Source organism: Tenrec ecaudatus, chromosome 1, assembly GCF_050624435.1.
Source record: "Tenrec ecaudatus isolate mTenEca1 chromosome 1, mTenEca1.hap1, whole genome shotgun sequence".
NCBI classification, from domain to species: Eukaryota; Metazoa; Chordata; class Mammalia; order Afrosoricida; family Tenrecidae; genus Tenrec; species Tenrec ecaudatus.
In genome coordinates, this window is record NC_134530.1 from 156,724,391 (window position 1) to 156,746,792 (window position 22,402).

At 42.8% G+C, this 22,402-nt stretch overlaps 1 protein-coding gene across 7 annotated transcripts in view; it reads right to left on the reverse strand.

The window, feature by feature from the left end:
* The window catches only part of FMO5 (flavin containing dimethylaniline monoxygenase 5), an 83,312-nt gene that overhangs the window by 9,626 nt on the left and 51,284 nt on the right, over positions 1–22,402 (reverse strand). For all 7 annotated transcript variants that reach the window (XM_075560399.1, XM_075560390.1, XM_075560423.1 and 4 more), the window contains 5 exons: positions 16,743–16,931; positions 12,452–12,614; positions 11,568–11,710; positions 6,969–7,168; positions 3,635–3,987 (listed from right to left, as the gene is read on the reverse strand). In XM_075560399.1, the coding sequence (XP_075416514.1) occupies positions 3,635–3,987; positions 6,969–7,168; positions 11,568–11,710; positions 12,452–12,614; positions 16,743–16,931 (1,048 nt within the window). The remainder of the gene's footprint in view (positions 1–3,634; positions 3,988–6,968; positions 7,169–11,567; positions 11,711–12,451; positions 12,615–16,742; positions 16,932–22,402) is intronic.

Here is a 22,402-nt window from a genome sequence, read left to right on the forward strand (position 1 = left end):
CAGATAGACAAACAGTTCCAGCACTAGGCAAAAAATAAATGACATCAATGACATAAACAAACATGGGTATTTAAGGTTAATGTAAACAGTGCTAAACTCAGACATATCCTTATACCCAGAAAATTTGATCCATATCCCAAGTTCTGTCAGGAAGACTTTCGGAACGGGAATATATCTTACCTGAAGGAACCCTGGAAGAAAAGTGAATTAAGTGTTGCGCTATTAGCAGAAAGGTCAGCAGTTTGAGCCCACCCGCCACTCTGAAGGCAGAAGCGGCGGGGTGCTGTGTAAAGACGTACAGCCTGGCAAACCCTGGAAGGCAGTTCCACTCTGTTGTGTAGGGCTGCTGTGAATGAGAACAGGCTCAGTGGCAGTGGGTCTGGTTTTAATGTACACTTTTTCTCTACACATCTGCTATTCGAGTGGTAATCTCACTATTGCTTAACCTTCCCTGGTGATGGGGATCTCATTTTCCTCTGAGGAGATGTCGCTACTAGAACATGTGGTTGTGGAAACTTAAAATAGAATCATTATACTCAGCTGGAAGAGCATGGCTGCTAGCTGGTTTCCCAGGTCAAACATTTTTTTTTTTCACAAAAGAAAGGCTTGTAGTTCGTTCAGGGATCATTTGCTGGCCCTTAGGAGTGTTTTCCAGTCCAGTCTGTTGGGGCACCACGCCCTGGCCCCAAAGTCCACTTTCAGCATTCCCTGGGACCTTGCCACTCCATTCCCTTGCTGTTCCACTGCACTCCCCCAGTGCTTTGCCTCGGTGTGGTGGGATCAGGTCAGGTGCAATTCCCACACTGTGTCTCCGGTGCTGTCCCCTGTATCGCCCTTAGTCACTGAGGGGCATCATGTCTCATAGTAGGGCCAGCCATGTAGGTCAAACATTTAAGGTGGTAAGTAATCTGACTTTTAGAAGTAGTCATTAGCTTGTTTCTATAGAGTTATGTGTAATTAATAGTTCCTGCTCATTAACACCTGCGTTCCAGACAAACAGATGCCTGCTTATCTGGGAATTTGTCAAGCAGGCTCTGAGCTCCCCTCCCACACCCACTCTACCAGACTTGGATCATCTGTCTTCTTAGCATAATTCTGAAGAAATTAGAATTTCAAGAGACATTTTAGTAAATATGTGAAACATTCATCAAAATAATTTGGACTTTTCTGGCATTGTTTTATTTTAATAAGATCCTAGATTCTCCCTATTTAATGCTTAAACCTACATGCCATCCAGTTGTGGCATCCTTTTCCAATTCTGCTTGAATGCCTCATAATTTCAAGGGCAGCCCATTGCATCTTGGAAAGCACAAAACCACCAGGTACTCCTTGGGAGAAAAATCAGACTTTCCACTCCTATAAAGAGTGACAGTCTCTAGTGGGACAAGAGGAAAGTCAAGGGAAATAGAGGAAAGAGTTAGGGGGCAAAGGACATTTATAGAGGTCTAAATAAGGCAAGTACATATATAAATATATATGAGGATGGGGAAATAGATCTATGTGCATATATTTAGAGATTTAGTATTAAGGTAGCAGAGGGACATTGGGCCTCCACTCAAGTATTCCCTCAATTCAAGAATATTTGGTTCTATTAAATTGGCATCCTATGATGCTCACCTTCCCAACACAATCACTGAAGACACAACGGGTTCATAAGCAAATGTGGTAAAGAAAGCTGATAGTGCCCGGCCATCAAAAGATAAAGTGCCTGGGGTCTTAAAGGCTTGAGGATAAACAAGCGGCCATCTAGCTCAGAAGCAACAAAGCCCACATGGAAGAAGCACACCAGCTTGTGTGATCATGAAGTGTTGAAGGGATCAGGTATCAGGTATCATCAGAACAAAAAATCATATCATTGTGAATGAGTGGGGGAATGCGGAGTGGAGACCCAAAGCCCATTCGTAGGCCACTGGACATCCCCGAGAAAGGTCTGGGGAGGAGATGAGCCAGTCGGTGCAATGTAGCAACGATGAAACAACTTTCCTCAGGCTCCTAAATGCTTCCAACCCCCACTATTATGATCCCAATTCTACCTTATATATCTGGCTAGACCAGAGGATGTATACTGGCACAGATAAGAACTGGAAACACAGGGAATCCATGGTAGATGATCCCTACAAGACTACTGGTGTGAGTCATGGTACTGGGAGGGTGGAGGGAGGGTGAGTTGGAAAGGGGGAACCGATTATAAGGATCTACATATAGCCTCCTCCCTGGGAGACGGACAACAGATAAGTGGGTAAAAGGACACGTCAGACAGGGAAAGATGTGACAAAATAATTTATAAATTATCAAGGGTTCATGAGGAATGGGGGAGCGGGGAGGGAGGGGTAAAAATGAGGAGCAAATACCAGGGCCTTAAGTGGAGAACAAATGTTTTGAGAATGATGAGGGCAATGAATGTACAAATGTGCTTTACACAATTGATGTAAGTATGGATTGTAATAGGAATTGTATAAATCCCTAATAAAACGACTAAAAAAAAAAAAGCAACAAAAATAAATAAATAAATAGGACATTTCGAGATCTAAAAAAAGAGAGTTACAGTCTCAGAAACTCAACAGGGACAGTTCAGCCCTGTCCTATAGGGTCCTATGAGTTAAAATTCACTCCTCAGTGTCAGTGAATTCTTATTTTTGGTTTATGCCTATTTTGGAGGGACTTCTCTATTATGCTAATGGACAAGATTAAATCTGGATGTAATCTGAGTCGCCACCTTACTAGAGAGTGTGAACCAATTCACCAGCCTTTGTTTCCTTGGAAGTATGGTCTGCTGCAGACAGAAACCACACCTCCATCAAAGCCATTCCTCTGTGCATAAGAGCCATTTGGAAGCACAGAGGAATGCCAGGGCCACCGGAAGAAGAACCATCCATGGAGCATGTTTGAGATCTCCATCTAAAGTGGTGGAAACCAAGAGCAGAGGCACCAGAGGCTATGGCACGGACACCATGGGACACAGCAAAGGAGCCAGGCTGAGACCAGAAGCCAAGGCTAGGCAACTGAAATCGAACAGGCGAGCAACGCCAAGACGGTGGGACTGAATTTATGCAGGGGAAGTGAGAATTCGACAGGTTTTGGTCTTCCACAATCTGGACTACGCTCTCACCATGTATCTGAGATTAAGTCACATCATTTCTTTATTTTAATTTTTCTATCTGTAATGGGAAAAATGATTTTGCTTCACAAATATATTTGTCTCCTAAAATAAAAAACTTCTGGTGGAGACCAATTTCAAGCCTACTCAAAGGTGCCTTGAGAGAAAGTTGATTTTTCAGATCTACTTCTGAAAAACCAGTCATTGAAAATCCCATCAAAGTCTACTTGATGGCAATTGTTTTTTGTTTAAAAAATCAGGTTTGGTACAATCTAATCTGGAATTGTACATTGTACATTGAAAAGCATGTTTCTGAGGAGGACTCTCCCCCCACCCCCAAATCCTATGTCCATCCCATTGCAGACTTACTAAGTACACATCATCAGAGATGGCGTCAGAGCATGGCTACTCTGAAAAAACTTCCCAGGTTGTATATATCATTACTTTAGATTCAGGTGCTCTTATATTAAAATCAAATGCATAAGCAGAACCCAACACACCAACAAATAACAGGTGGTCAGCTTGCACGTCACTCACCTTTAAACACTTGTGTGGCCCAGCGTCCTTGAAGTTCTGAAATGGGCATAATGGCTCCCAAGGGTTGTATCAAGCCTATGATCGCAAGAGTTGGCTTTTCCAGGTTAGGAGGGAAGACCTTTTTGTATAGGGATATCTTGTTTTTGACCACTTTGACAGACTCATCAAGAAAAGGAAAGGCAAAACTATAGCCTGTGGCAAAAATAACAGCATCAATGTTCTCCTCCTTGGAGCCATCTTCAAAAATGGCAGCTGTCTCTGTGAACTCCTTCACATTTCCTTTTACCTTCACCAGTCCAGAAATTATGCGATTTGGCAAGTCATCGTTTACTGTTGGATGTTGACTCAGAGCTCTGTAAGCCATGATAAGGACAAACAGATGGAGAAAGAAGAGCAATCATAAGAAAGATCCAAAACAAACTAACCCCCCCACCCCCCAAAGAAAGTACTGTGTAAATAAAAGCCTGCTTTGACAGAGGTGGTTAAGCAATATTGCAGAGATCAACTGGGTGGCTTATCCGGGAAATTTGTGAAAGATCTAGTTTACACATGCTTGGTACAGGTCAGGATCTCGGAGCAGAGGTTGGAACCTGGATGCTGCTATTAAAAAGGAGAATGTTGTAAGAGTGAAGAAAAAAGGCATCTTATTTGGGGAATGCATAAATAATTTATCAAGGGAATCATACTATTTTCTGTTATATGACAAAGCGACAGGTCAATCATTTTTGCCCATATATGTATCCACCAGGCTGAACTTGCCTGTTAGAATCCTGTTTAATCTTATTTCCAATCGCAAAACCCCTGCAGCTAAATGTAGGCCATCATTTTCCACATTGTATTATAAATTACATGTATATAATTCCTTTTCAGCACAGTAACTTATTTGACTTTCACATAGGCCCATGAAGGAGGTAGGACAGGCCTTCATCCAGAGTCTATTGATGTGGAAACTGAAGCCGGAGAGGTTAGGGATTTGCCCAAGGTTACACAGAATTTATTGCAGAATGGATTTCTATGAGGTCCTCAAGTTACTTTAGGCCTATTAAGTAGTATGACATTGGCACAGCATAGGAAGGGGTACCGAAACACAAGGAAAGTAGGATTCTCATTATTTTGTATCTTTCTAAAAAGCAGTCTGAATCCTTGGCTCCTAAGGTCCCAGATCCTCAGAATCCTCAGGCCATCCCATTTGAATAGAGCTGATCTAGCCTGCGAAACAGGTTGTGTTTAAAAAACAATTAACTTGTTTCTTACATTCGGTTCAACTTTGAATCTAATAATTTCAGGTATAGATTTAAAATTATTTTGAAATCCCATCTTTATAGTTTCTACCTCTTCCCATTACCAGCACCACTGCCTACGAACTTGCTCAACCATAGAACTATGAGTTTGACCACTGGGTCACCACAGCTTTTCTCTTTCTCCCCTTAACATCCACAGAAGCATTTTCTCTGTTTTCTATCAATTCCACCTTAGCTTTTAGGCCCCAGCATTTTTTGCCTACATGATTACAATTGTCTTTAGAGCCTCTTGGCCATCCCTCTTTGATGTATCTTCTAGACCTCTTTCAAACTGTTTTAGAAATTTTATACTTAGTATAGCATGCAAAGGTTTTCATGCACCTGCCTGATAAACCTGGAAGTTCACTCTTCAACCATATATATGCCATATAATCTATTCATACCTAAACAGATGCTGGTCCAAGAGCATGATTTTGGCAACTTACAGACCTTGTACTTGTAATATTGCTCCCCTACCCTAGTTTTCTGGCTATTTCCTTTTATTCCATAAAGCCGCAACAGAGTTTCCAACCACCAGGGAATAAAGGCATGACAGTAATTGTGCAAGTGGTTGCCAGTGGACCAAGTGTAAAGTATCACCCAGCTGATAACGTTCACAGGGAATCATCTTTATACAGTGGAGGAAGTTGGTGGGAAACTCCTCAGCCAAGTGATCAAATTTAGTATCATTCATATGGGACAGACTGGCATCATGCACCACCTGAAGTGACCCATGGAGAAGGGCACTAGGTTACCAGGGTACTATTTGTGTCGGAAATAATGGCCGGAAAATAAGAAGCAATACAAGTTCAAAGTGAAAGACATTCCTCAAAACAATTGGCTTGGGATTCTTCTAAAAGGTCATGTTGGAGAAAAAAACAACTGTAGAAAATTAGCTGAGGTATTGTTCCAGTCAAGAGACAGGAAAACAAAACAGAATGGTGTGAGGCTTGACAGGGTTCTGGATTTAAAAGAAACTATACAGAACATTGTTGGCGCAGCTGGGGGAAATTTAAATATGGATAATATAATCTATAGAGATATTTAATCAATGTTAAATTTCCCAGATGTGATCATTATATTTATGATTTTATAGGAGAATATCTAAGATTCTTTCTGTTAGGTGATATATACAGAAATATGTTGGGTAGCATGTCTGAATGATTATATGTATATATGTATGTATGTATTTATCTAACTCTCTTAAGAGAGGGAGAGAGGAAGTAAAAATAGCAAATGTTAATTTACAAATCTATTTATGGGCTGAGCCTGGAATTCCTAGGTTGTGTGACCTTGGGCAAATTATTTAGCTTCTTTAAGTTTCAAGGCCTATATCTGTTAAACGAAGACACACACAGTGCCAATCTATATGACTGTGAAATGAAAATGAAACGAATGAAATGAAATGAGATACTGTATGCAGTTCATTTAACGCTGTGCTTATCATATAGTAAATCCCTAAAAGGTAAGGTCTTATTATTGGTATTAGTATGACTATTGTCTTTTATCCCTGTAATCTCATGCCCAAGAGAATGCCTGGATTTTAACGGAAGCTCAATGTTTGTTTGCAGAATTAATGAATGCATGCTGCACACTGCTCTTTAACACCACTGGGTTGGTGCCATTGATGGGCATCTTGTAAGCAGAATGGATGCCTGGGGAAGGGAGGAAGAGGGACATGCCAAGAAGCAGCACAAACGATAAACCTACAGGCCAGTAGATGTTGGACTTCTGTGGAAGAAAAGGCAGGAAATCTGATTGTAGATCTGAGGATTTTCTTAACATGTGAGCACAGAGCCTGGTGGCATGGGGAGTTAAGTATTGTGCTGCAAACCCCAAGGTCAGCAGTTTGAACCCACCAGCCCCTCCAGAGAAGAGAGATGAGGCTTTCTGCTCCAGTATTGATTACAGCCTTGGAAACAAGAAGTGACTTGCTGGCAGTGAGTTTGGTATTGGGTTTTGGGTGGGTAGTGGTAGCTCTACTGTTAACTACATGAACAGTCCCTATTCTTGTCCCTTGGCCATTACCTCCCTGCTCCCACCCACGAACATACCTGTGCTTTGGCTTCAGGCCAAACAGTTCATGGTCAAATCTTTGGTTCATCTTTTTTTCCAAAAATGTGTTTACTAATGACAGACTAAGCATATTCTTCAGAAAATGTTTAAACCGAGAAGACAACAACACATCAGCAGGATATCCATGGTCCCCTACGCGATTCAGGATCCAAGCACCTCTCCTGGTGCTGAGGAAAACCTGGAGCAGAGGAAAAAATGTTCACTTTTGCTACTCTCTTGCTTAGAATTCTTCAAAAGCCCTCCAGCTTCAGCATTAACCTCAAACTTGTAGACTGGCTTGTTAATCCCTGGAAAATCTTTAAAATTTTAATTTGCTACTATTTTTTCCCCAAACACTATGCCTACAATTGAATTGGTGTACTCGTTGTTCCACATGTATCTTGTTCTGTGCACCACTGCATTTCTGTTGAATGTCATTACATCCAGATTGCTCTTGATTGTCCATACCCTCGAACTAGAAGAGGTGGCTCAAAGCGGCTTCCCATGAAGCCTTGCTCTCCAGCTGCTGGTCTTTTCTGGCACTCACACTGCAGAACTCATCTAAAGCCATGAAGATCATTTTACCCAAACTCCTCAGCGTTTTTTGTCTTAACATCGTTTATATTACTACACTGAACGGTTATTTATCATTTGTATTGACAATAAGGCATTTGACTATGTAACAAATATGGATAACATTATTAAGAATGATGACTCCAGCACACTAACTCAGGGGTCCTCATGGGTACACTGTACACAAACCAAGAGGCAGTGGTTTGAAAAGAAGGGGATGCTGCCTAGTTTAAAATACAAAAGGTGTCAATGTTCTACCCTTCCACCAAACTTATTCCGTCTGTCTGGTGAGCACATCACCCAAGGCCCTGGGCTGCATGAAGAACAGCAAGGCACCGGGATTGGAGGGAGTCTCCCTCACAACCTTGCAGATGACACAGCCTTGCTTGCCGACCGTGAAGAAGACTCGAAAGACTTACTGATGAAGATGGAAGGGTCCAACCTTCAGTATGGATCAGAATGAATTAAAATCCTAGCCCTGGATCAATGAGCAAGCAACACCACCTTCCATGGGAAGACTGACATTATCAAGGATTTAGAGCTTGGCTGCTCCACCCTCAGCTGGAAGTGGCACTCAGGACACTGAATGACACACTGCATTGTGCAAATCTGCTGCGTGGGACTTCTTTAAAGTGCCGACGAGCACGGATGCCACTTTGAGGGAAAAGAGCACCTGACCCAATTCATGTCCTCCTCAAATGCTCCCTATGAATGAGAAAGCTGGACAGTGAACAAAGAAGACGTGCGAAGAACTGACGCATTTAAAGGGTGCTGACAGTAAAGGACAGGGAATATGTCTTGGACTGCCAGAAGAATGCATAGTTCTTAGAAGGACAGCCACTATGCAACCTAGAAGCAAGTTTGGCAACACTTCATCTCATGGACTTTGGGCCTGTTGTCAGGAGAGACCTGGCCCTGGAGAAGGACATAATGCTTGGGAAACAGAGGGTCAGGGAACAGGAGGAAGCACCTCAATAGATGGATTGACACAGAGGCTGCAACAGTGGTCCCAACACAACCACCGTGCAGTGGCATAGAGCAGTGCTTCATTCTGTTGTACACATGGTCACCATGGATCAGAACCACCTGGACAGCACTCAATGACAGCAACATTGAGAGTCACCTTGTTAGGCTCTTACTCTCTACTTCCTCAAATGGGTCTTCTCAACAATGGGGGTATGCCCTGTAAAACTTTTAGTCTCCCCAGCACATGATTGTTTCTGTTTGTGTTAAGTCATTGTGCTAGGCCCTTTATTTGTACTGTCATTTAATCAACACAATAGCCAATCACGAAAAGTCTGAGTAACCCCATTTTACAGAGAGAGGCATAGAGGCAATGAATAACGATGCCAACTGCTAGCAAGTCTCAGAGTTGATGCTCTAAGCGAGGTCTGAGGGACTCCAAAGCCTTTGCTTAGAGATGTCTCACTGATACTTAGTGGAGGAAGACCAAGATTGTCAGTAGAACTACAGGCTTTCTGAACAGGTCAGGTTTTCTATGTCCTGTGATAACCGAAGCCCCATCTTCAGCGTAGATAACGATTCATTATTACCTTGCAAAAGAATTACTTTCCTATATTACAAAGCACTCTGGAGAGGATTCCCAGAATTGTACAGTACATAAGTACATTGCTTCCTAGTCTTTTGTGGAAGCTCTAATGGAGAAAGATAATCTGTCTACAAAGAGATAATCCTAAAAGAGTCACATCCGGGTTTCTGACTTTATTGTATGAGCACTATCATAAGTAAGCACTTTTACATGTCACAGTTGAGAGCATACATGTTGAATTTTGTGTGTGCTGACTGTATAAATCTGATGAGTTGTTAAAGAGCTCAGAACTTCATTGAAAAAGTTCCTTGTTTGTTTCTTAAAAGTGATGAGTCAGTCAGGGTGCGATGTAGCACTTATGAAGAATAAAGCTTTCCTCCAGTTCCTAAATGCTTCCCCCAACTATCATGATCTGAATTCTACCTTACAAGTCTGGCTAGATCAGAGGATGTACACTGGTGTAGATAGGAGCTGGAAACACAGGGAATCCAGGGAGGATGATACCTTCAGGACCAGAGGTGTGAGGGGCGATACTGGGAGGGTAGAGGAAGAAGGGGTTGGAAAGAGGGAACTGATTACAAGGGTCTACATGTGACCTCCTCCCTGGGAGACAGGCAACATAAAAAGGAGTGAAGTGAGATGTAGGACAGGGCAAGATATGACAAAATAATAATTTATAAATTATCAAGGGCTCATGAGGGAGGGGGGAATGAGGTGGGGGTGAAGGACCTGATGCCAAGGGTTTAAGTGGAGACCAAATGCTTTGAAAATGATGAGGGCAAAGAATATAGAGATGTGATTTACATAATTGACATATATATGCATTGTGATAAGAATTGCATGAGCCCCTAACAAAATGGTTTTTTTAAGTGATAATTGTACACACATCCCAAGGAATTTGTGAGTATTAAATAGTGTGTGTGGGGAAAAGAGTGTGGCACACAGGAAGTATTTAAGACATGCTAATGCCGATCACAGTCCTTATCCAGGTCTCCCCCTATAGCCGTACTTTAAGCAAACAAGAGGATTCTAAAATTGGAGTTCTAAGAGGAAATGTAAGGAAGGCTGTTTCACAAGAAGGACATCTTTCTCTTCACAATAGCACTGCACCACAAGAATTACTATACCACACATTGGGATTTAAGGTCCATTAAATTTTTGTTTAGTCCATTAACTTAAAAAATCATTTATAAACAACTTCTCAAAAATACAATTGAGTAAGGGGAGGTAGGATATAGTCTGGAGAGCTCTGGGTTTTACTGTGCTGACCTAACCTTCTGGACACAGCGATCTTCTCTCCACCTAGTCTTGCTGCTTGGTTCTTTTGGCAACCTGTGATTACTCAGTGGAGGTAAGGTCCAGTCCCCTTATAACTGACCATGTGACCAGCCCCTGGTGGGGGCTAGGAATCCTCATACTTCCATCTTGGTGCCCACACATGTGTTAGCTCTGTCTTACAGACGTATTTCTTGATATGCCCATTGAACTACTTCATGGAGTGATGTCGAAAGTAGGTTTTGTGGTGACAGATGGGAACAGCACTGCAAAGTGTTATTGGAATAGTTACTGGGTGTGAGCCCTTGAACAAAGTTGGAGCATTAGGTTTTGCTGTTAACAAAATCAAAGCGTATTTGTGGAGAAACACGGTTTCATTAAAGATACTGAAGATCAATCTGTCACTTGCTGCTAGCAGTTATGCTTTAATATCAAGACATGAAAAACAAAAGATAATAGTGACATGTCCTTGTCATGGACTTTGTAGTGAAGATACTTTCTATTTCAAAATATGTTGGAGCAAGAGGACTTCAAAATTGCGTGGAAAAATTCTATTATCTTTAGTTCCATTTTTCCGCAACTTTTTGAAGCCCCGTCACATGATGGAATAAAACCACCAAGGAGCTAGAAATTGCTTAAGAGTGAACACTATTCTGACTGTACGGACACTAACTGTGGAAAGACGAGGGAGAGCTGCTGGTGTGTGCTACAGTGCGAATGCCTTTCATATTGATGCCCATGTCGTCTTTGGAAATGAGTAGGCTATCTCTTCTGCTTGACGAACACAGACGAAAAGATAGCCTTCCACTGCGGGGTGAAACACACTCCATGCCCACCGGTCATTTTCCCTGTCTCATGAACACGGCACTTGTACAAGTCAACTACATGTCCTTCACTGAAGTGCTACCTTGGTGACCTCGCTCAGGTCCAGACACATATGCTGAGAACAGGTTGGTTGGGATAATGAGCAGAGGGGCAGGGACGAATTCTTCAGTGCGAGGCCAGCTCAAACAATGGAAATGAACTTTGGCTCCATTGGCAACCATCATTTTATTACTAAGCGAGGTCACAACACCCATTTCTACCTTTGCCACTGTCACTGCTGATTATATGCAGGGACCCACGCTCCCTGTTGGCTCGACCTACAGCTTCCATGATGATTCCCAGCTAGGGTGGGGGCCATAAGCAATTCAGTTCAAACCTGCTTAGCTGTGTGACTGATCTCCACCGCCAAATCCACTCCAGAGTTTCCAATGCCAATTATGATGACTCTTTGTCCAGCGAAGCCCACCGGGTTCTTGTAGTCTCGACTGTGAAAGTACTGCCCTTTGAACTTCTCAATCCCTGCAAGGGAAGGCACGTGATCTCTAGGTGACGGCTGATCTGATGGACATTATTTGCCAAATCATCCCTCTCCAGTCAGATGCACCTGGTCTCCCTTCACGCAGCTACTCGCTAACATTGCTGGCTATGGTCTTTTTCCAGAGTGAGCAGAACCTGCTGGCTTCCTTATCAGAAATAGGCTGCTTAATGTACTCCGCTTCCGTTCCTTCTGTGCACGGACAGACTCACAAATCCAAACTGCCACAGAACATTTCCTTCCTCAAAACACCTACCCCCATTTCAAGTGGGATATGTATTTATGTATGCATGATTTTCCTCAAAATATGAAAATCAGGGGAAAGACTACTTTTTCCTCCTTTTTAAAAAGTTTCATTGACATATAATTCCTAAACTGTAATTACACTCTTCTTTTAAGTTTTCCCATTTCTCTTAACAACTCAACATTTCTACTTGCTTCCTTGACTAATGAAAAATTTACATGCAACATTATGTTGACGTGTGACAACTCCATGTTTGGATTTTATGTTTTTTAATTCTGAGAAAAACTAATCCCCTCCCCCACAAATCTCCAGAAATACTGTTACCTCCCCCCTCAAATAACAGTAATTGTAGTTACTCAAACCACAGGGACACCTGCAGAATTAAACACGACTTCATGCTGAGGGTAGGGTCCCTCAGACCCCGATGCTCTCCTTGCTCAGGGGCATGGTGTGGGGTCTTCCTTCAGGGTTGCTTACTCACCAGGGAAGCTTTCCAGGGGAAGGTGAGCATTGGTGTGATGGCCGGTGCACACCATGACGCCATCGAAGACATTTACCTCCCTTTTCCCGTCACACTCAGTGACCACATCCCACTGGCCCGAAGTAGAGAAGTCAGGCCGCTTCTTCACACTGCACACAGTGGTCTGAAAAGAAGACGAATCACCACAAGATAGCCTATACAGCAGGCACCTCCCCTGACAGGACTCTCCTTACTGAGGGTTACACAGAGGACTGAGGCCATTTCTTACACAAGAAGTTCATACAGGGATATTTGATGTTCATGTCCCACAAATGAAAAAACCTTTTTTTTTTTTTTTGCCTCAGGTCACAGTGAGTAAAGCTGTATCAGGCAGGCTTAGTACAGCAGTTACTAGGCTAGGCCTCCCTCTCCTCTCTGCTGCTTTTGACAAATACTATTTACTGTTTTTCAGGTGAAAGTTTACACATCAGCTGATTTCTACACTGTGTTAGTCTGGGTACTTTAGAGAAACAAATCCACAGAAACTCATGTATAAGAGAAAGTCTTATAAAAAGGTTAAGTGTGCATCAAGAAAGCATCCCAACCCAGTGCTGCCCAAGCCCACAAGTCCAACATTAACCCATTAACCTATATGTCCAACACCAATCCACAAAGTCCTCCTCCATCTCACAAAACACACGCAATGATGCCAACTGTAGGAGGAAAGCCGAGGTCAGTGAATGTGTAAACATCTCAGTGCTGGCAGGCACACGGCTGCTCCAGTACCCAGGGCTGCATCAGGGTCGGTCCATGTGGCTTCTCCTCAGGGATGTCTTGCAGGAAGTGAGCCTTGCCCGCTGAAGCAGGGAACTGGCTAAGGCAGCTGCACCCTGGTCCGACCATCACAAAGCAAGAGACCCGAGAACTAGAAAGATGAAGCTCACCAAGCCATTTATCTCTCCGCCCTTCAATTAACCCCACATGTGTTTATCATCCAGGTTGGCACAATAAACTAACTACCTCATATACCAATTGTTTAGTGACTTTAATTGCCCTTACAACAATGTGCCCACAGTCTCTTTAACTGCATTCTGGTGTCACTGTTCCCAGGTTCCCTGTTCGCCTAGTTTCCCACCTTTGCTTTAAAATAATTGCTGATCTTTTGATTTCATATAGATGATCATTCAAGGGAGTGACGCAATCACAGATAGCATCTGTTATTTTTGTGTGCACATCATTGATTCCTTAAGTCGGAACTTCTTATGAATTTGAGTTCAGTTCCAGGATTTTCTCCCATTCTATCAGGCTCTATCAGAACAGTTGGTAGACGTGACCCAGCACCGTCTAGCTCTTCTGGTTTCAGGTTAGGTGGGGTCGTAGCTTATGCAGGCCACCAGCCCTGTCGATGGGTCTTTTTTCTGAGACTTTGGTTTCCTTCCTTTTCTTTGGGAGTAGAAACCAAGAGCTGTGTGTCCAGGGACTGCTTGGATCTCCTCTGTTTCTAAAACCCATTGTCATTGAGTCAATTCCAACTTATGGGGACACCTTGTGTTACAGAGTAAAACCTCTCTCTCACGCTCATTCTCATTCTCACTGCCATTGAGCTGATTCAGCTCACAGCAACACTCGAGGGTAAAGCTGCCCCTCTGGGTTTCTGAGACTGTGTCACTATTTATGGGAGAAGATGCCTCATCTTTTTACTGCAGAACAGCTGGTTATTTGCACCTGTTGACCTGTGGTTAGCAGCCCAATGCATAACCCACTGTACCACCAGGGCACAGGGGCACTTCTACCCTTTCCTTTAGCATCGCTCTGAGTCAGAATGCCCGTAGTGCCAGTGGATATTAAATTGCTACTGATGATAATAAGTTGGTGGTCTGATACAGATAAACGCCCCTGTGTGCTCTTTTGATATTGTTGTTCAGTGCCATTGAGGCAGCTCTGATTCATTGCGACCTTATACGCAACAGAATGAAACACTGCACTGTCCAGTGCCCTCCTCACAGCCATACCGAGGACTTATTCAGCCACTATTCATGCATTTCACTGAAGCCCTTCCTCTTTCTCTGCCCTTCCACTGTACCAAGCCCTGTAGGCCCTAGCCATTCTTTATTGGTTCCTCTCTCTTATATTCTTGCTTTCACGCAAACGAGTGCCTCTGCCTGGACCAGCTGTTAGTCCTCACTTCATTTCGCAGTCTGGCTCTCCTGTGGCACGAGCGCCCTCTCCTCTAAGAACCCTGGGGGCCTGACACCTCAGGCCCCAATAGTTAGCATCCTTGCTTTGAGCTCATGGACAGCTCTCTTCTGTCTCTTTATTCTTGTTTCTCCAGCTACCCTGTGCTTACTGTTTTTGTTTTTCTTCATCTTTGGATCATCAATGATTAGCACGACAATACATTTGCTTCATAAGTGTTGCTTCAACAAAGGAAGAGAAACAATACTGTGCTATGAATGTCTAACTCCAAACATTCTCACTGGATGCTGAAAACCCAAATCCTCAGCCATCGAGCCAATTCTGTCTGACTCATGGTGACCCTGTAGGACAGAGTAGAACTGCCTCATAAGGTTTCAAAGCCATAAATCTCACAGAAGCTGGCTGCCACATCTTTCTTTTGTCAAGTGACTGGTGGGTTTGAACTGCTAACCTTTTGGTTAGTAAAACAATCACATGCTTTAACCACTGTGTCATCAGGGCTTTTCACACTGGATAGTACCATGTTGTTATTGCTTCAGCAACAGGCAAAGGCATTGTGTAGCACAGTGGTTCTCCACCTTCCTAATGCCGCGATCCTTTAATACAGTGCCTCATGTTGTGGTGACCCCCAACCATAAAATTATTTCTGTTACTACGTTCATCACCGTCATTTTGCTACTGTTATGAATCTGGTGACCCCCTGCGAAAGAGTTTTTCGACCCCCAAATGGGTCATGACCCACACGTTGAGAACCACTGGTTTAGCAGAATGATCTGAAGGCAGAAAATTTGGCCTTTTCACCAGTTCCCCTAGATTTCTGCCCTCTCTGACTATGTTGAAGACCAGTCTGCCCTCTCTGACTATGTTGAAGACCAGTCTGCCCTCTCAGACTTCTGTTTCCTTCCTGGAAGGCTTTACAGCAACAAGGAACCCAGGCGATGGTCTACACAACCATCTGGTTGTATGAAGAAGGAAATCAAAACGAATCGAAGAGGAAACACTTGTGTGAGTCACGAATTAATTTGTGGCAGAGCTTGGACCAGAACTTCAAGTTTTTGTCCCCCAATTCAGTGTTCTCTCCTTGACACGAGAGTTCATGTGTTTGCTCACTGACTAACTAACTCCCACTGAGTTGGCGTGGTAACAAGAGAACGCTCCAGGAGCACTTTGGGGTGCCTAAAAGGGCTAAGCAGTAGCTGACAAACAGAGGGGTGAGAAAGTTGGAAAATTTCCCTCCATGGAGGAAAAACACTTGCCTTCATCTCATGCTTTATTGTAGTCAACATATAAAACAAAGGCAATGAAAGCATTGGTTACAGAATCTGCAGCCATAGAGTCTAGAAGAAAGACTTTCAACAAGCTCTGTTCTTCACACACAGAGTGGGCAAAGAGTCGAGTTTTCATTTAGGTTGGAGAGATACATAGCCTACCAAGCCAATCTTTTAAATTTTATTTTTCAATAAATCATTTTAGTAGGGGGCTCTTATAGCTCTTATAACAATCCATACATCAATTGTGTCAAGCACATTTGTACATATGTTGCCATCATCATTTCCCAAACATTTTCTTTCTACTTGAGCCCTTGGTATCAGCATCTCTTTTTTCCCCTCCATCCCCCATCCTCCCACCTTCATGAACCCTTGATAACTTATCAATCATTTTTATTTTCATATTTTACACCGACCACTGTCTCCCTTCACTCATGTTTCTGTTGTTTATCCTCCAGGGGGAGGGCGTTGTACGTTGATCATTGCAATCAGTTCTCCTTTTCTCCCTCTTCTCCCCCCACCTTCCCCCTGTCCTCCTGGTATCGCTACTCTCAATATGGCTCCTGAGGGGTTTATCTGTCCTGGATTCTGAGTGTAAGAGAGCTCTTATCTGTAGCAGTGTACATTGGCTGACCTAGCCAGACTTGTAAGATAGAACTGGGGTCGGGATAGTTGGGGGCCGGGGGGAGGGGACATTAAGGAACTCGAGGGATGTGTGTTTCCTTGGTGCTGTACTGCACCCTGGCTGTCACGCCAATCTTTAAATACAAGCATTTGTAAGTGAAATCACATTTTTCATTTATTTGACAAAGAACCTCAAACACGAAAAAGCTGAAAAAACTCCCTACCTTGAAGCGAATATACTTTATAAGGTCAAACTCTTTGGCATACATCCTGAAGTATTCCAGGATCTTGGAGTTGTGCATGAAGTTGGGAAAATGATCTGGGATGGGATAGTCACTGAAGCACATCATCTCCTTAGAAGTATTGATGATCACGGATTTGTAAATACTGGCCCTTCCATCTTCAGGATTTTCCTGCATTAATAAGAAACATTCATAGCAAGTGTAATATCAACTTCACCTTTTATGGTCAATTCTACCTTTGAAAGAGTATTCTGAAAGAAATGCAGTTAAAACAAACTACACACACACACACACACACACACACACACACACACACACACACACACACACACGATGTTGGGTAGAAGCTACCCCTCCCAGTACTTACAGCTTTGTAGTCTCTGTTAATGCCACTGACCTGTTTACCTCAAGGTCGGCAGTTCAAACCTATGATAAGCTCCATTGGAGAGAGGTGAGTCTATTTGCTCACATTGAGATTTACTCTGTCTTACAGGGTTACTATTATGGTGGGAGATTGGGTTTTCTGCTGCTGTTGTTTGTTTGGTTTGGGTTTTGATTTTGTAGTCCTTCCCCTTGAATCTGCATTGTGTTGTCACTTGTTTTTGACAGCATGCAATTATAGTGATATTTCATATCTTATAGGCTACTTAATGTCTTAGTGTAACTTATAAGTTATGTCATAACGTAAATCTGTAGTTTCTGGAAGTCAGCCACTGTAGATGAGATTCACCCACCCAGAGATCACTACACCGCAAGGAAGCCAAAACTAGACACATGAAGAAAATGGGATAAAGAAGTAGATGGCCATCCCCCTGTAAAACCTAGGTGAATTCTAGCCATGTGAACCCAGATGCCATAGCAGATGCTCAGTTCTAGAGTATCTGATTATAGACACATGTGTTTCCAAGTAAGGACTTCCTGCATAAGTAAAAATGCTTCAAATATTCACATATTTAAATGTTTTTATTTATTAAAACTGCACCCTCTAAATTATTATGTTAAGAATAAATTATGTGGAAATTATATAAATTTAAAATATTTAATATATTAAAAAAAACCAGAAAAGCTCTACTGAGCAGAGATTTTGACAGGATGCATCTTTCCCACTAGGTGAGAATCCAGCAACTTGCTCTGAGTTCATGCACCCAGTGGCATTGCCTGGGAAGGCTCTCTCTGGTCACAGTGAATTTTTTCATAAAAGCAGTTTCACTGGAACCTTGGTTTTTGTGATGGCTGATTTAAGAGAACAGCATTGAGCTGTGGAATTTTGTTACCTGCTCAGGAAAAATGCTGCAGAACTGTTGTGTTATTGAACACACTTACAAGAACGGTTCTATAGGGAAAACTCAAATGTACCAATGGTTTTCTCATTTCAAAAAATGGCGAATTGTTGATTGTTGACAAACCTTGCTCTGAACGTCTGTCAACTGTGGGAAACAGAAAGATTTCTCCCAAGTGGGCTTCCCCATATATATGTTAGACTTAGGACACGGCTTGCAGCTAATGGTAAATGATTGTCAAGTTACCTTCCTGAAGGCAGTCAGTTGACAGACAACTGTATGGTCCACCACAGGTAGGGCCCATTCCCTGCTGTTAAGGACAGTGGACTACTTCTCCCTAAAGACTTGCAGTCATAGTCATGGGTTTAGTTCCTATAGGTGGGGTTTACACCCTACTGATCATGGTTTCTATGGAGAGGCAGAGAACAGGTCCAACCTGCTCAGTGACATCCAAAGTTAGGCTGCCATCCTGAATCTAGGATCGACCTTCTTGTCACATGTGTGCCTCTAATCCCTCCCCTTCCTATTGTGTGTATATCCCTAGATAGTCCCCCTCTTATTAAGGTATAACCTATTGTGCAACCATTTCCTGTGACGTATATCTTTACCTGTAATTAGTGGGTTTTCCCGCCCGCCCCCCAAAGATATATAAGTCTTGGTTAGCAATAAAGATTCCCCTTGGCCTCCCTCTCGGCTCTTCCCTTTCTCTCCCCTGATCCTTGCTCCTCTGTTCCCTTTCCCCTTGTCCTCCTTCCTCTCTCGCTCCGGCCTTCCACATCTCCACGTGGACCACCGAGCTGGGCTGAGGTGAGTATGCGATCATGAAATGTGTCTGACTACATTATTTCAATCTCTCCTCTATCCCTCATGTTCTCTATGACTTTTTATAATCTTCATATAACTCAACCATACAATTGCACCTATCAAACCCATGATTAGCTGGTTTTTCCCCCACAGTCAACTTCCTGAGTGGATGAAATGTCACCTCATAATGCATTTAGAGTTCATTCCAGCAGATCAGATGGTTAACCATGCTTTCTATTTAGAGGTTCTAAAGGATTGCATAACAGTGTGCGACAAAACGGGGACTGGTTTTGCCATCAGGACAATGCACCTGCTCATGTAGCCTCTCAGTGGGTCAGTTTTTAATAAAACACAGCATCCCTCTCTTTACTCACCTGACCTTGCTCCGTGTGACTTCTTTTTGCATCAGAGCATGCAGAGGGGCATGAAAGGTCAGAATTTGACGATGGAGAAGAAGTGAAGAAAAAAATGAGGAAGGTGCTGTCAGCCATCCATACAAATGAGTTTGAAAAATGTTTCTCAAGAATGGAATCACAGATTTGACAAATATATTAAGTGGAATGGAGAGTACTTTGAAAGTGATATGGTTGTTTTGTTAAAAAAAATTAAATACAAAGCTTTGAAAAAAATCCTGTTGTTTTGGGTACCCTACCATATATTAGAAATATTACTATACAATATAATGAAATACAGTGAATTTCCATGTATTTTTCTATGTACTAAATATATAAAATATTTTAAAAGACTAGTCCTCAGTAGGAGCCATGGTGGGTGTAGTGGTTATGTATTGAACTTCTAACTGCAAGGTCAGCAGTTCAAAGCCACCAGCTGTTCTGGGGAGAACAATGAGGCTTTCTACTCCTTGAAGTGATAGTGTTGGAAACCCACAGAGGCAGTTTTATCCTGACCTGTCGGGTCACTCTGAGTCAGTGAGTTTGGAGTTTTGGAGTACTCAGTATTAGGAAAAAGTGGTAAATGAGAGTTTTTAAAGGAAAGTCTATGTTAGTGTAGAGCTTTCTGGAGAGTGTCATAATATCCATGAACTCTCAAGAAACTTACCCAGTTCTTGAACTGTTCATTTATTTGTAAGAAATTATATTTAAAAAACAAAACCTACATTGATGGAACTAATTACTGCCCTATGTATAATACAGAAAGGAAAGAAGCTAAATTCCCAACAAATTACATGGAAATTGGGCAACCTGTGCTCTAGGTTCCAGCTAACTGAGATTTGGTCTCTGAAGTATGACCAGGGACCAGCAGCAGGAGTGTGAGCAGGAAGCTGTTAAAAGTGCGGAGCCTCGGGCCCCACCCCACTTTGTCTGACTTAGAATACATATTGTTAGTAAAATCCCAAAGTGATTCAGTTGCACATGGAAGCCTGGAAGCATGGCTTTGGAGGTGATTCATCTCCAATTCTTTGTTGTCCCCCCTGCTTCTTCAAAAACTTCCCAGCAATTGCCTCCTGGGATTTCAGTAGTTATCACACATGAGAGCAGTTCAAAAAATCTGCGGAAGGAAAGAACCCTTTGTCTTTTAAGGTAACCATGAATGGTTTGAAGTGTTATGTGTTGAAAGTCGAAAGTGGGCATTTCTTCCTGGGAGAAAAAGTAGAAAGATTATCCTGCGTGGTTTGCCCCAACAGAGGGACCCCCACACAAGCCATTAAGACAAGATAGTACCGACAGTCAGCAAAGAGGTAATGAGCAAAGTCTGCTTTGGACCTGATTTGATGTGAGGAAGCTGAGATATCTACGGGTAGGAATTTTATAAGGGTTGAGTACCCCATTGGCTCGCCTCATCCCCCATCTTACTTTCTCATTGGTCCTTATCCTTGAATCCTGATTGGTCCTTATTCCAGCACAGTGGGTGGTCTTGTAATCCGTGAGTTGTGCACCTCATCATCATATGGGGCGGTACTATTAGTCCATACACTGGACAAGACCTCTGGAAAGGATAATGCTGAGCAATTTGGGACGGGTCATCCAAATCTCTGATTGTTCTTGATTGTTGAATGGATCAGGTGGTGTGGAGATATGTCTTCTGCATATAACTGTTTGGGCCGGGTCCAGACCGGGCAGCCCCCACCTCCTCTCCGGCTCCTCATGAAGATGAAACCTCAAAGCCCCATTCCCAGCCTCTCTGGAGGATGGATAACCTATTGAACTATGCAACTCCTGCCCCAACACTCCAAAGAGCTTACCTTTCCAGGCCGGGTTTGTGTAGTCCCTTCCCCAGCACCCTAGGAAGCAATTTATCTTCCCAGGCCAATTTGTAGAGCCCCTTCCCCAGCACTCCCGAAGGCAGGTTTGCAAACAACAAGATGACTTCCCACGGGTCCCATCCTCACTCAAGGCCCTGCAGCTGCAAGCAATAAAATTCTCCCTTCCTCTGTCAATGTATGCTTCCTTAGCTCGAGCCCTACAGATCTCCCACCACCTCCCGACAAGCTGCGACTTCCCTAACCTAACTCATTGGGTTACACAACTTGGCCGGGAGTTTTCCCTCGCCCTAGTAAAGCCTCACTAACCTTCTCATTCCTGACCGAGCCTCATCCCCTTCTGCACCTCCGTCTCCAACCTCTCAATGACCAGTGCAATGTTTCAGGTGAGATAATTCAGGACAGGTCATTCGGCCCTCATAGGTCATCCAAGTCTCTAGCTGACCTTGACATGAAGCTCCCCTCGGATATATATATATATATATATATATATATATATATATATATATATATATATATATATATATATATATATATATATATATATATATATATATATAAAATTCTCATTACAATTCAACAAGCGCCTATTAAACATGGACTCATACTAACTACCATGGAGAGTTGAGGTCAACTCATAGTGACCCTAGAGGTAGAATGCCTCTCTGAGTATCCAAGGCTGTGACTGAGAAGAAGTAAAAAGCCCCATATTTCTCCTAAGGAGCAGCTGGAGGTTCGGAACCGCTGACCTTGAAGTTAGCAGCCCAATGAAAAACCACTATACCACCAGGGCTCCTAAACATTTACTACATAGTGTTTGTTACTTCAGAAGAAGCGAGAAAAAATACAAAATAAATTCAGTTAGGGAGATATAAGCAGGATACTGTAGGACATAACAAAGATCTTTGAAACCGAAGTTGATATATATGAACTTATTCTCTATGAAATGGGGCAAAATTTAAATATTTAATTTAGGTCAGTGATCTAGTCAAAGCGGTGCCCTCAGAGAGGGGATAGGCCAAAACAGGTGAAAGAAATAATAAGAGGCTTGCCCAGAGACATGTGAAAGTATTACTAGTCAAAGGACATGAGACCTTGGGTCTGGAGTTGAGGCAAGGAATGAAAAATGGAAATGATTAATGGTTTCTAGACGGAAATATTCTCCAGTAAAAGGGGAAGGAACACTATCTAGAACAGTGGTTCTCAACCTGTGGGTCGCGACCCCTTTGAGGGTCAAATGACCCTTTCAGAAGGATGCCCAATTCATAACAGTAGCAAAATGACAGTTATGAAGTAGCAATGAAAATAATTTTTACGGTTTGGGGGGTGGGCACCAC